General features: G+C 38.1%; 1 protein-coding gene across 7 annotated transcripts in view; it reads right to left on the bottom strand.

Annotated features, from left to right (window-relative positions):
* Positions 1-497: 497 nt before the first annotated feature.
* Positions 498-15,177, bottom strand: part of KCNK2 (potassium two pore domain channel subfamily K member 2) — a 199,942-nt gene continuing 185,262 nt past the window's right edge. For 6 of the 7 annotated variants that reach the window (XM_055319465.1, XM_055319464.1, XM_055319468.1 and 3 more), the window contains one exon: positions 498-2,746. In XM_055319465.1, coding sequence (XP_055175440.1) covers positions 2,429-2,746 — 318 coding nt within the window. In that variant the 3' untranslated portion in view covers positions 498-2,428. The remainder of the gene's footprint in view (positions 2,747-15,177) is intronic. The other variant, XM_055319463.1, reaches the window with a different exon arrangement.

Below are 15,177 nucleotides of genomic sequence, written 5' to 3' on the forward strand. Positions count from 1 at the left end.
AGGTGTTTGGGGATCAATCAATAAATTTATGCAAGATACAGATAAGTTATGTTGTTCAAATATTTGGGGGTATGAGGTCCAGAAGACTAGATTCAGCAACTACCAGGATATTTGATTGTTTTTTTCCCTTGCAAAAAATATTCAGGTGCCTGTTCTTGGGATTTAGATTACTTCAGTGTCGAGACAAGGTCTAACAATGATAAAATAAGATATTAACATGTCATAATTTAATAGAAACAATCTTGAATTTACATGCCATTTAAAATATCCTATTTCAAAAGGCAGTTTTCTGGATATTTACTCTTGGTTAACAGTCACGAGGAAGAACATTCTGCACATATTTAACAAGGGTAGTAAGACTGCATCAAAAATATTTCTTGAATATTGTGAACGAAGGAACCACAGAAAACTCAGCATGAAAAGCAACATCCTGGAGTTCCACTCCCCTAGAATCCCATCTACATTCTCAGCAGCAAGCAGGAGACTCAGAAAAATGCTGACTTTAATTACAAACTTTATTTGTCAATACAATTCACAGTTTATACATGGTGCATTCCACCATATGGACTTTCAGAACAGTTATTGAGGAAATGGGTGTAGCTTTCTCTCTAAAAGAGCCTGACTTTCTAAAAATTTGGTTAGAATTTTTAAGTTTATAAAAGTACCTTCAACAAGTTAAATGAATATTTACACATCTAGGTTAAATGTAAATTTTGGAAAATAAGCATCTATTTAGATGTTTGTTTTAAGATCCTCGGTTATTTTTTAAGATCCTAACTGGAATGCCTCTTATTCAGATATTTCCACCACCCTTGTTCCCAGAATAAAAGAAATGCTTTGCAATTGTATTCGGGGAAGTCATCTTTCTGCATTTGAAAAATTATATATACAATGTACAGCAGATCTAAGTATGAAAATAAAAGAGTAGCAATCTACTAGGTGCCTTTAATGAATTTCTTCTGAATCTTGGAAACATCCAAAGAGTTACAGGATATAAAATTCAACTAAAAAGGGTTATCAGCCTTTTCTATCTAAAAAAAAAAAAACTCTCAAGATCTCAAGATTTAAATTGTGCTAGAACAGCTTTTTCTCTAATGTCAAAAGACGAATTATGCCTGCAATCTGCATTTTTTTTCCATGTGCAATATCACAATGATCCCACTTTCAACTGCTCTCATGCTCAGTCACAGCTCCAGAGGGACACCCACACAAGGCAAGGCTGTACCCAACTCTGACTACAGCATCACCTTCCTGTTTGGCAAAAGTCACCTGGGGAGAGAAAATCAGATAAGCCTTCCCATCAAAAAAAGCAAATAGGTGCTGGCAGTATAACGTTTATTAGCAAATGGTCGTTAACACATTATCATGCTATCTTCTATTCCTCAGAAGGGCAATTCACAGCAATTGTCTTAAATCGCCTCCAAAAGATCCGTGTTTAACAGCTTTCTTTTGTCAGATTATATATATAATATATATAATATTATATATAAAAATAACATATGCACATATGTTATTTTTTCTTCTGCTTCCACCTTTCAAAATGTGTAGTTCTTAATAAATGATAAATTCCAAATACTGCCAGGAAAGAAGGGACTGTTTGGAGCAGCCAATTTTACCAGGCTGGAAACCAATACGCTGTGTGTATGTACCACTGGTACCTGAGTCAAATAAATACTCAGAGGGACCATCTGCACACCTCATTTCTTTGCAGTGCCTTTAATGCTAGAATTTCTGAGTGTTGCTTCAATGTCCATCTAATTTGGCATCTATTCCTTCTTCGGGCATCATCACTTCAGTCAGTTTACACGCTGTTTCCAGCAAGGGATGGTATTCAAACGGGAGTGGTGGGATAAAGGGCTGCAGAGGTGAGCCTAGGGGTGGGGCGGGGGAGGAGAAACCACACATTAGCTAGAGAGGTTCCGTTTCTTCATAAGATAAGGCACTGACAGAAAATTTCTTAGGTAAAAGGCTGCATAAGAATCTCTTGCCATTTACAAAAAGAAACGTTGTCATCCATAAATGGTCCGTATCTAGGCTCAGTTAGGTAGACCCTGAAAAGTTAAGGACTGATCCCTCGAAGCTACATTACTACCAGAGACACTTATAATTCATTCTGAGGCCTTATGGCACATTATGAAAAGAGGGAGGAAAACAGTCTGGGCACAAAAAGGCATCAGACATTGCTTGTGTTGTTCCACTTGTCAAAGAGAGTGGACCGCTCCACAAGCATCATCAGAAAGATAGTGCTGGCTCAGAATTCCAAATTCGCCAGATGGCACATGGCCATGACGGGTGTTATCTATATTCTGTTCCCCCTTTGGAGCTCATGCACAAATTTTTTTTTTTTTAAAACGCTACCAGCAACAGTCATAAAGAGCATACAGAGGTCCTCACCTACGGCTAGGCCTAAGGTTCTTCAAAGAGAGGGTTATTTAATGTTCTCGATAACAGCAATCTCCTCGCCCGCACAGTGTGGCGTCAATCCGTTCAAATAGATGCTGTCCGTTTTCAGCAAGGGAGGCAGCACGTCCCTCTCGGTGGCGAGGTGGTTCACCGACAGGGTCCTCCGGCAGGGGGTCAGCTCTTGGTTGTGGCTGCCTGCGAGCTCGGCGGACAGCTTCCGCTTGATGGAGGTGGCCCGCTGGAACTTGTCGTAGATCTCCACGCTCAGGCGCCTCCGGGTCTCCTTGAACTCGGCTGTGACGTTGGCCGTCCACTCCGCCGCGTGGGCTCGGAACTCCCCCACCTGGAGCGCCACGCGGAGGAAACACAAAGGGACACCAACAGACAGTCAGCATGTGTGTGCTTGGTCTGCGAACCACCTCACTGGCCCGACCCAACGAGACACAAGACCGGAGCCTTTTGTGCCGCGGGAGGCCCAGGAGCTGCTGTGCTCAGGCACGTGGTGCCGGGGCCGCACCCCCCCCCCCATTTCTGCAGCTAAGGCTCCCGAAATGAATCTGTGAACTTCAATCTCTCTAACCCAGACTGCAGCAGAGATACCACATGTGCTTGGGTGTTGGTTTTATTTATTTGTTTTTATCTATATCTATCTATCTATCTATCTATCTATCTATCTATCTATCTAATCTATCATCTAATCTATTTATTTTTGTACATGATCCTGCCATCAAAACTTCTGTAGCTGTAAAATGGCAATATCTATCTATCATCTATCTATCTATCTATCTATCTATCTATCTATCTATCATCTATATCTATCTATCATCTATCTATCTAATCTATTTATTTTTGTACATGATCCTGCCATCGAAACTTCTGCAGCTGTAAAATGGCAATATCTGTCTGTCTATCTATCTATATCTATCTATCTATCTATCTATCTATCTATCTATCTATCTATCTATCATCTATCTATCTATCTATCTATCTATCTTCTATCTATTTATTTTTGTACACGGATCCTACCATCGAAACTTCTGCAGCTGTGAAATGGCAATATCTAACTCGTTCAAATGTCTGGAGTTATTTTTTTTTTCCTCTGTAATTTTGAGAGGTATTGGAATGCAGTGAAGGCAGTGAGACCAGTAGGAGCAGCAAGCCTACATAGGAGCCTGGACTGTGAACCCAGGTGACCTACTTGGTTCTCGTAGCCAGGCCGTTTGCTCGGGGTGAAAACACAGGTCTGAGAGAGTGGAAGTGGTGTGTGCAAGAACTTTGTATCCAGCCCCACACTGGTTAGTTGGGAACTCTCTGTTTACCAAATAAGCAGGAGAGTATTCTGTTTCTGCTTTCAGGGAAAGCAAAGGAATGGGAACTGGCAAACCCACTTGGAGGCCCATTCAGAGGGTAAGTCCAACAAATAGTTTCTGAATGAATGTCTGTGGAATCAGTGAAGTTACTCAGCCTGTCCCGGCCACCACTTCCCCGGGAGTAGAAGAGGCACCCTTACAGGAACACCTTTTCCACATACTAACCATACTTTCTTTCTCTTCCACTTTGATTATCATTAATATTTTTACAAAAACAACCTTATATTAAATATTGCTTTGCAAAGGGCTTTCCTCCCCCTTAACCAATTTTAGTCATTTTTTCCTGATTAGTGTCCATTATCCTACCTCATAGTTTTATATCAGCTGATAAAAACAGGGGAAGGGGGATGACTGCCTCCAGTTCCAGCTCTATCACTCCTGTTCTGTGTGTCCACTGGCAAGCAATATTACTTTTTTTAAACATTTATTTATTTATTCATGAGAGACAGAGAGGGAGGCAGAGATAGAGGCAGAGACATAGGCAGAAGGAGAAGCAGGCTCCCTGCGGGGAACCTAATGCAGGACTCGATCCCGGGTCTCCATGATCAGGCCCTGGGCTGAAGCAGACGCTCAACCTCTGAGCCACCCAGGCATCCTGCAATATTACCTTTTTTGAGCTTAAGATTCCTTTTCTATAAAACAAGAATAATAATCCATTTCACAAGAGAACAAGTGGTGTGTGTGTGTGTGTGTGTGTGTGTATTCTTAAAATATAAAGGACCACCACCATGACTAATTATGACAATGACACTGGTGATAATAGAGCTTGCCAAGGGTACTTTGAGAGCTTAAAGGAGAATACCAGATATAGACTAAGTGATACAGAACTGAAAAAATGGGGCATTTCCCTCTGGAATATAACTCACGGGTTCTAAGCATCCAGTGGCACCATGGTCTGAGGTCTCTTTGCAAGAATGCAGTGGATTACTTAGCCCTTGAGTTATATGGATCTTTAAAGTCATGAAGTGCTTTGGGCATGTTGAAGGCATACATAAAAGATAGAGCTGAACAGGGGCACCTCGGTGGCTCAGTTGGTTAAGTGTCTGCTTTTGGCTTGCGTTATGATCTCACGGTCCTGGGATCAAGCCCTGCCTCAGGCTCCTGGCTCAGCAGGGAGCCTGCTTATCCCTCTGCCCCTTCACCACATTTGTGGGTATGGGTGCTCTTTCTCTCAAATAAATAAAATCTTTAAAAAGAAAAAAAAAAGATACAGTTGAACAGTCATCCTGGCCAGATACACTGGGTGATTTATTTCATCAAAGGAAGGCCAAAGCAAGAGAGTGTTTATGTTTACCTTCTACTCATTATTAGAACTGGAATAATATTTTTAAATATAATGATGCATTCAATGTAGAGCTCAATAAACATTTACTCATAATAAAAAGCACTCTCATTATTAACACAGGTCTGTCATGGGACTGTGTAAAATTCTGCATGTAACATATATTGTGCCTACTACACTACGTGTTGCTCTTTTTAAAAATGTTAACTTATTTAACCAACTCGAAGAGGATGACTCTATTATTTCCCCCATTTCACTGAGGCTAGAGAGGTTAAAAAACTTAAGACACACAGTAAATATGTCTTGAAACCAGAATTCAAATTTGGAGGTCAAGCTCTACCCTATTATTTTGCCTTGCCAGTAAAATCTTATTGATTCTAAGGACTAAACATCTTTTGGAGATGCACAAGGCAAATTCACATTGTATGGAAATCCATCCTATAGCAGGTTATATTAGGATGCAGACTGCCATAATTTCCTAAGAGTACTGGGAGAATCAAAGTTTTTCCAATATCTGCACTAGGGCTGCTTATCTAAACCAACAGTGGTATCTGTTCCCTGTCTATTGTGCCCTGATCTTTCTACTATTCTTCATGATACTGAATTTAAGGAATGTTGCCACTCAAAACTCAAAGCTTGAAAATAAGGGAGGAAAAACAAGAGAAAAATAAAAGAGAGTCCCTCAAAAACCAAAGCAAGGCTATCAAAATAAAGAATGACTTATTCCTGGTCCTTTAAAAAAAATCTTGACCTCTAGAATTGTCCATAACAATATATTCATTATTGATCAAATAACAGTGTCCTAAAGTGGAGATCCCCTTCTGTTCATGAGGATAAAATTGTATATTCAAACTCTGAAGGTGCTTTTTTGTTTTCAATGAAATTAGAATGTCACATTTATATAAGCAAAACTTTCCTTGATTGAAATGTTAATGCTTGTGGAGTTCTGGAGAATTACAGCTAATCCTTATGCACTAAAACATTTTTGCTTCATTGGATTTTTATTTTAAAAAGAGAAATATTTCAATAACTTAATCAAATATCTTATCTCTCTAAGACTAAGCAATCTATACCACTTAGTAACAAAGTGGAGGGTTAAAAATGAGCAAAATAGCTCCTAAAGGATCACAATCACTGTTCCTACAGCTCATACACTTGACTCAGAGAAGAGGTCTTCCCCCCAGTTCCGTGAATTCTTGACTTTTACACAGTGCCCACAGGCCATGTGATCTGATTGCTAAGGAAAGGAAGAAAATGGGAGTGCTAAAGTCACTCACCCCCTAAACTCGCAGGGAAACACTCTCATCCTTGTCACTAAATTCAGTGGAGCATTCTCTGTCCCTGGGCTGCTTGACCTTCACAAGCTGCAAAGAGTTTTGCTGGCTTCTCCCTCCCTCCCAATCAATCCTTGGTACTATCCAACTCAGGACCCTCTCAAGGTGTTGCTTTACCACTCAGACTAATTCTTCTCAGTCATCTTGGGGGCTCACTTTCTCTTAACCCTTTCCTTGTCTAGCTTTGTTCCACAAGGTTCTATTATTCTCATTTTCTCTGGATGACCAAATCCTTCCAATGGTTTCAATTACCACCTACTTGCCGCATACCTCCAAATCCATATTTCTAGGTCTAATCTCCCTACTGAATTCTGTATCTGTATAAACTGGCAGCTTGGTGAACACCTTCATTTTAGATGACTTCCAGGCATCTCAAACCTGGCTTATCTCCAAATGAAATCATTTAACTCCTCAAACCTGTTATTACCTAATTTCTTTTTTTTTAATTTTTTATTTATTTATGATAGTCACACAGAGAGAGAGAGAGAGGCAGAGACACAGGCAGAGGGAGAAGCAGGCTCCATGCACCGGGAGCCCGACGTGGGATTCGCTCCCGGGTCTCCAGGATCGCGCCCTGGGCCAAAGGCAGGCGCTAAACTGCTGCGCCACCTAGGGATCCCTATTACCTAATTTCTTATCACAGTGTAACCACTACCGTTCCTGAGCTGAACTTCAATATCATCCTCTGTTCTTCCTCTCATTCAATCTTAGATCAAATCAGCCCTGAGCCTTGCTAATTTACATCTTCTTTTCTCTCAATTCCTTTCACTCCTCTCCATTCCCATTGTCAAAACTGTGGTCCTGTCCTGAATTATTATTTCAGCAGCCTCCTAACCAGTCTTGACTTAAGTCAACCTCCATCCCAATGCATTATCCACCCAGCAGCCAGAGTGCCCTTTAAAAAAACCATATTGATCGGGCACTTTCCCTTGCATAAAACCATTCAATTGATTCCTGTTTCATTTTGGATAAAGTCCAAACTCTTTAAAGTGGCTCATATGTTCTGGGGTCTACCTATTTCAGCCTCAGACTAACCATGATCCTTCTCAAAGTCTAAAAACACAATAAAAAAATGAAAACAAAAACCACATTTATTTTCCTGAACATCCCACTCATTTTTTTTTTTTTGCCTTTATTCACTCATTGTTCATTATATGCTCTGTTTGGAATACTGTTCTCCACTCCTTCTCTAGTGCCTACTGCATCCTAAACTAGACCTCTTCATGAAGCCATTCCCTGGACCCCAGACTACATCAGGGTCATTACAGCAGTCTGTGCTTTCTTAGCATTACTGTCATTACAATGCATTACAACTACTAGTTTAATTACTCTCCTGGCTTCATGGCAAGATAGACAGGATAAGTCTGTTATATCCTATTCAGCTTTCCCAGAACTTAGAAGAGTGTCCATAGTTGGAATTCAGTATTTGCTGGACAAATGAATGAATGAATGAATGGCAGACAAATCAATCATGTTTTGGAAACATGCTCCAATAAGAAGAGTGTGCCTCTTGGTTGACTCTGAGGGGAGGATCCTGTCCCTTTCAGGAAAGAGAGGCAGCTGGGTCTATTTATAGTGGAAATTCAAAGTATGTTTCCTCAAATTTTAAATTTAGTCTTTGTAAAATCTCCTGATCATTCTAAAAAGTCTGTGATGCTACTAATGTCTCATCCTCAATGTGAAGAAAATCATGTCCATTGTAAAGATCACTTAAAGCAGATTCCCTTCTCCCTGCCAGCCCCCCAATCGTTGGGATGTAACCCAAAGGAATGTAAAGGAATGTAACCTTTAAAGTTAAAGAAGGGTTAATGCTTTTACTTTAAAAGAATCACCAATACCTTTGTTAGCAACTATGAACACTTACTAAACATCTAATAGCTTTCCAAGGTAGCAAAGTTTCATGATTACAGAGGTCCAGTATTTGTCTCCTTGATAGTGGTTCCAAGCTCTACAGTTCAGGTTCTCCAAAGCATCTCAAAACAATACCAAGAAGGCCTCATTGGAATAGTAGCAACACAATTTAAAACCAATTACTTGCCATATTTCAACTCTTTTAGGGCAATTTTCCTAAATCACACAAGGTTGATAGGATGGCCTAAGAAAGATAGAAGTTCACTAATATAGAAACTTGCAATTTATGAAGTTTGTAGGAAGCTCATATGTAACTGTAAGGAGTATTTTATCACCCCATTGACTCTAACCAACCAACAACATGGCAGATTTGAGGGTAAAGATTACTGGCCAACTTCTTATCAAGCTCACTCTTTCCTCCCACTAACTCCATACTGCAGCATCGGGGACCATGCTTTGAATAGAGTGATTGAATAAAGTTTAGTTTCCCCAACCAAGGTGGTAAATTTAATGACAGAGACTATCCATCCTATTTATTTCTTCTCATAAAAGTACCCCAACATTGTAATTTGAACCGACTAGATGCCTGTATACTTTCTAACTGATGACTGGTGAGAAATCTGTGACTGTTGACTAATACAGCTCTCTGCCTGTATACAAACAGTCTCTTATATAAAGCTATTTGCATAAGTTCAGTATCAGTGTGTATTGGTACACCCTGAAGAGAAAGCAATTTTATAAATCAATTTTACTAATCACTGAAATGTTCAGAGCCTTTGACAAAAGTCAATTAATTCATAGGCAAGTCAATTTATTCTGGGCAAGAATTTTCACCAAAGGAAAAAATATGTATGAAGATATTCTCTGAACCATATTTTTAAAGTTTTAAAATTAAGTAATCTCGACACCCAGTATGGGACTCCAACTCATGACCTTAAGATCAAGAGTTACATGCTCTTCCGACTGAGCCTTCCCAGTGTCCCTGAACCATATATTTAATAGCATAATATTGAGATTAATAAAGGTCATTTAAAAAGTCAGTGTTTATGAGAATCCTCAGGTATAGAAACTATTTTCTCCTACTATGATGTGTTAAATAAAGTGATAAAGAAAATAAAATTATATCTTTATTTTGATTACAACTGTGTAAAATAATGAATGTATATAGGCAAGGGTAATAAAATAATAGTATGTAAAAATGGAAACTGTATTGAATATCTATTATAGATCAGGCCCTGGGCTTAGTGCTAATGTTCTTGAATTGCAGAAATTTTTCCTTTTAAATCCCCCCCCTTACTGATGTTATAGTACTACCTGTACAGATTCAGTGTCCAGCACACTCAGCCCCGATTAAAGCTTGTGAGGGCAGAGTTCTCTCTGGAAAGCTTTCTATTTGCTTGACACACGCATCAAAATTGGACTGCAATTGCCATTGGGAGTTTTTCTTATCCATATATCAAAGTGAAAAAAAACCAACAACACCTTGAAGGAATCTTTAATGTAACAAAGAAATAAAAAATGACAGAATAAGATGAAAAGCCAGCCTACAGAATGGAAGAAAATATTTGCCAATCCTATTATCTGATAAGAGATTGATATCCAAAATACATAAAGAACTCATGCAACTCAATAGCAAAAAAAAAATCTGATTAAAATAATAGGCAGAGTATCTGAATAGACATTTTTCTTTTTTTAAAAAAAAGATTTATTTATTTATTTTAGAGAGGGAGAGAGAGAGCACGTGGGGGAGGAAGGGGCAGAGAGAAAGCAGGAGAGAGAATCTCAAGCAGATTTCCCACAAGCAGGGGAGCTGATGTGGGGTTCAGTCTCACAACCTTGAGATCATGACCTGAACTAAAATCAAGAGTCAAACGCTTAACTGACTGAGCCACCTAGGCGCCCCTGAATAGACACTTTTCCAAAGAAGACATACAGAAGGCCAACATGTAAATGAGGTGTTCAACATCATTCCTCATAGGGAAAATGCAATTCAAAACCAAAATTACATACCACATCACAACTGTTAGAACCACTAGTATCCAGAAGATAAGAAATAACAGGTGTTGGCAAGGATGTGAAGAAAAGGGAACCTTTTTGCACTTTTGGTGGGAATGTAAATTGCTGCAACCACCATGGAAAACAGTATGGGGGTTCCACAAAAAGTGAAAAATAGAACTAGCATATGATATAGCAATTCCACTTCTCAGTATTTATCCAAAGAAAATGAAACCACTTACTCAGAAAGATATATGTACTCCCATGTTCACTGCAGCATTATTTATGACAACCAGAACATGGAAATAACCTTAAGTATCTGTCAATGGATGAATGGATAGAGAAACTGTGATACACACATACACTGAAGTATTATTCAGCCATAAAAAATGAAATCTTGCCACTTGCAACAACGTGGATGGAACTTAAGGGCATTACACTAAATGAAATAAGTCAGAGAGAGAAAGGCAAATATCATATGATCATATGATCTCACATGTGGAATCTTAAAATACACACACAAAATGCAAGTTCACAGGGACAGAGAAGAGACTGGTGGTTGCTGGAGGCAAGGAGTGTGGGGGGGGTGGGCAAAGTGGGTGAAAGGAGTTAAAAGGTACAAACTTTCAGTTATAAATAAGTCGTGGGGATGTAATGTATACCATGACAACTATGATTAGTAACACTGCACTGCATATTTGAAAGTTGCTAAGAGAGTAGGTCTTAAAAGTTCTAAGATAAAATTCTGTGACTAGGTATGGTAACGGATATCAACTAGACCTGTGGTGATCATTTTGCAATATATACAAATATTGAATCATTATTTAGTACAAATAAAGGCAATGTTATATTGTATGCCAATTATACCTCAATAAAGAAATTTCAAAGAAATTCTAAAAAAAAGAGTGAGACTGTTTGAGTCATTATTTCTGAATCTTTACCTTGTTTACTAAAGTATAATTCATTATACTTTACTATATACATTGGGTGTGATGACTTTCATATTTGTTAATGATTTCACTTCGGAAAGCTTCCTGTCTCTACTCCAGGCCAATCTTCACCAGAGTGGTCATTTCCTAGTAGTAGAAAGTATAAGGGTCTAAAGAGAATTTTCAGTGTTCTCAGTTTGAAAAACATTTTTTTTTTGTAATTGCAGGTCTTTTATTTTTCAAAGATTTTATTTATGTATTTGAGAGGGAGAGAGAGCACAAGCAGGGGGAAAGGTAGAGGGAGAAGCAGACTCCTGGCTGAACAGGATGCCCAATGTCGGGCTGGATCCCAGGACCCTGTGATCATGACCTAAGCCAAAGGCAGACACTTAACTGACTGAGCGAGCCAGGTGCCCCTAATTGCAGGTCTTTAAAAGGTTTGGTCTCTATCAACTGCACTGGTAAGGTTATTTTCCTTCAAGCAACTCTGCAAAATTCCAGTCACATATTTTTTTCCAGGAGAGCAAAGCTGATTTATGGGGAGAAGTAATTCCGTATACTTTCATTTCCCTTCTGCTTTCTTTCTGAGCTATGCTTCTGTAACAGGAAACATGATTTTTGATAGAGAAAAGATTCCAGGGTGCATACATCTATATGTCTTCTGAATATGGCAAAAGTCACTGTCTCCCCACCAGCTGGAGTTACCTAAAAATTTGTTGCTGATTATTAACTAAAATGCAAGGGCTGTTGCATAAATTGTTTTTTTTTTTATAAAATTCAACAATCACCAAGAGGTTACTTTTTCATTTTAATCTGCTGCTTAATTTATCAAATCAACTTGTGACATTCCTCAAATTTAGAATAAGTCTAACCTGAATTATTTATTTACCTTACCTCTGTATATCACTTTGACCAAACAAGTCCTTAGCCCTTCTATACATTTCTATTAAATTGGAAAACCTAGCATTCTCTGCTTCAGCTTTTCACCTAGAATCAAAACTTCCCTACTTCCCTACCTACCCTACTTCCCTACCTATCCACGAGCTTTGAAATTCTACAACTCTCTTTATAGAGATTTGGTTTTCAGATCATTAATAGATGAGTAGTAATAAAAATTCACTAATATTCAAAATTGTCCAGTTCCAAAGACCATATAGCTCGGCAACATTTTTTCTAATTATTTGTAGGCAGGTACTTTAGAGTGGAAATTTGTGGTATAATTTAGAAATCTGGCAACAGTGACTCCATTAGTCCTTTGTGGTAAAGTAGCCATTCAAATTTTCTTTCCCTCACATCTCTCCACCAGTCATCCCCCTTGAATAACTCCCTTCAGATCATGTACACTGCCATGTTTTGCAATCCTACAATTTCTGCCAGTTAGTCTCCCTACAGACCTTACCCTACCTTATCTCTATTTTTCTATTCTAGTTGGCTTTTTCTTCTCATGTATACTCACTTAACTATGAATAATAATCACTCACTATAGGTAAGCCAGTCCCTTTCACAGAGTCATAACTAGACAGGAATTTCTATCTGAAACTTTAAGATTTTTTTCTAAGCTTTTTTTCCAATTAACAAAAGCCAACTCAAGTACTGGATAATACTTGGAAGAGTTTCAACTTTTTTCTTTTTTCTTTTTTTCCACTTTTCTTTAAAAAAAAAAACATTTTTTATGTGCAGATCTAACCATTGTTTTCTTTTAAAGTTCTTAAATTCCAGTTAGCATACAGTGAGTGTAGCATTAGTTTCAGGTGTACAAGATAGTGATTCATCACTTACATTTAACACCTGGTGCTCATCACAGCAAGTGCCCTCCTTAATCCCCATCACCTGTTGCACCAACCTGTTCACCCACCTCCTCTCTGGTAACCATGACTTTGTTCTCTACGGTTGAAAGTCTGTTTCTTGGTTTGCCCCTCTCTTTTTTCCCCCTAGCTTATCTGTTTTGTCTCTTAAATTTCACATATGAGTGAAATCATATGGTATTTGTCTTTCTTTGACTTATTTCATTTAGCATTATACTCTCTAGATCCATCCATGTTGTTGCAAATGGCAAGATTTCATTCTTTTTTATGGCTGAGTAATATTCCATTGTATTGTTTTTGACATAGGCAAAGTAACATGGATAGAGAATCTTCTCTGTAAGGGCCTATTTTTTTTAAAGATATTTTTTTTGAAAAGGAGAGAGAGAGAGAGAGAGGAGAGCACGACGAGGGGAGGAGCAGAGAGACAATCCCAAGCAGACTCTACACTGAGCCTAGAGCCCTTGGGGCTCAGTTTCACAACCCTGAACTGAAATCAACAGTTGGACGCTTAACCGACTGAGCCACCCGGGCACCCCTCTAAGGGATGTCTTCAAAAGGATCTAAAATAAAGCTGACCATTTAGGATTTAATGGCCATTATGTAATTTTCTTTACCAGGAATAAAACTAAAGAGGCTTTTCTTGTCTTTGTCCAATGCATTTTTCTGTCCCTTTGATAGTGGGATGTTAATTTTTCTCAGTGCTCAAATGCTTATATACCTTAGTGACTTGAGGCAAGTTAAATACTAAAAGCTGAGTTGAGGTAGCTGGGTTGAAAGCATTCCTCTGATGAAATGTATAAAAATAATGTGAAGCCTACTTTGCATTCCAATTTCAGAGGTTGCCTAGACTATAATTCCTGACAATTATTATTAATTCATTTTCCGAAGTATTGACATTGCGTTGCATTGTTGAACTGCACTGTTAAAAAGAACAATTCAAATATTCTCTTTACTCACTGGTTAAAAAAAAACACACAGCTAAAAGGATTACTAAATGTCACATTATCTTGACAGAATAGTACATGATGTTTTTCTCTGGTTTTCAGGAAAGCATATGTAATATTTATAAGGCCTCTTTAATCTAAACTACCTTTTTTAGTTAGCTATGTCTCCACTCCTTAATACCACACATATTAACATAATTGTGCAAATACTGAGTACAATAGTTTTAATAAAACAATGTCAAGGAAAATAACAATACTAATATTAATACCGTGATTTTAAAATACCTTTCTTGTAAAAATATGAAAGTATTATATATAATGTTAACTGCTTTAATGATAAGGTGGGGCTGCAAAATCAGACATTCACTTGTACAGTAGACCCAATTTCTTAGTTTTTCTTATAGGTGTTACATATTGTCAGCATATCACTGAACATTCTTGAAATTCTCCCCAGTGGTCTGATATTGGAGTTACTTTAACAATCTGTATTATGGAGCTCTCCAACTTACATAACATTTTATTTTAGTGTGAAGATAGAGATATTAAAATTCATAAAACAATATAAAATAATTTATGTATTTTTTATAAAATTTCACATACTCATGATTGGGTTACAGTAGGTAGATATTTGTCAGTACAATGAGGAAACTCTATGATGGGATGGGGCTGATGGTGGGGTCATGCTGTGTTTGTTGTTTTTCTTAAAAGTATCTAGCTGTGTGACAAATACCAGTCAAAAGTAATAACTGAATAAAGGGATGATGAAACTTTATAAGCATTTTCCACAAAATATATTCATTATATATTTAATAAAATCAAAGCAGATTTGATTTGAGCTTTGATTTCAGAGCGGTGCCTGGGCAGCTCAGCCGTTTAAGCCTCTGACTCTTGGTTTTGGCTCAGGCCATGATCTCACAGTCATGGGATCCAGCCCTGAGTCAGGAGCAGTATGGAGTTTGCTTTTCCTTCTCTCTTTCCCTCTCCCTCTGCCCCTCTCCTCTGCTTGATCTCTCTCTCTCTCAAATAAATTTTAAAAAAATTAAAATAAAAACATCTGATGATGTTTCAAAACTCTTTCAAGAAACCTGGATTTAATAGTTGCTTACTTATAACAAAAGGGCATCTTATGTTCATTTATGACCATAAGACCTGTTCACTAAAAAAAGGCTTTTGCTTCCTTTCTTCTTCTGTTTTCCTTCCTAAAGAACTCAGCCCTTAAGCAGTTAGGTGAAGCAAAACTAGGGAGACATCAGAGAGACACGTG

The sequence above is a fragment of the Nyctereutes procyonoides genome, unplaced genomic scaffold (assembly GCF_905146905.1).
Source record: "Nyctereutes procyonoides isolate TBG_1078 unplaced genomic scaffold, NYPRO_anot_genome, whole genome shotgun sequence".
In the NCBI taxonomy this organism is placed as follows: domain Eukaryota; kingdom Metazoa; phylum Chordata; class Mammalia; order Carnivora; family Canidae; genus Nyctereutes; species Nyctereutes procyonoides.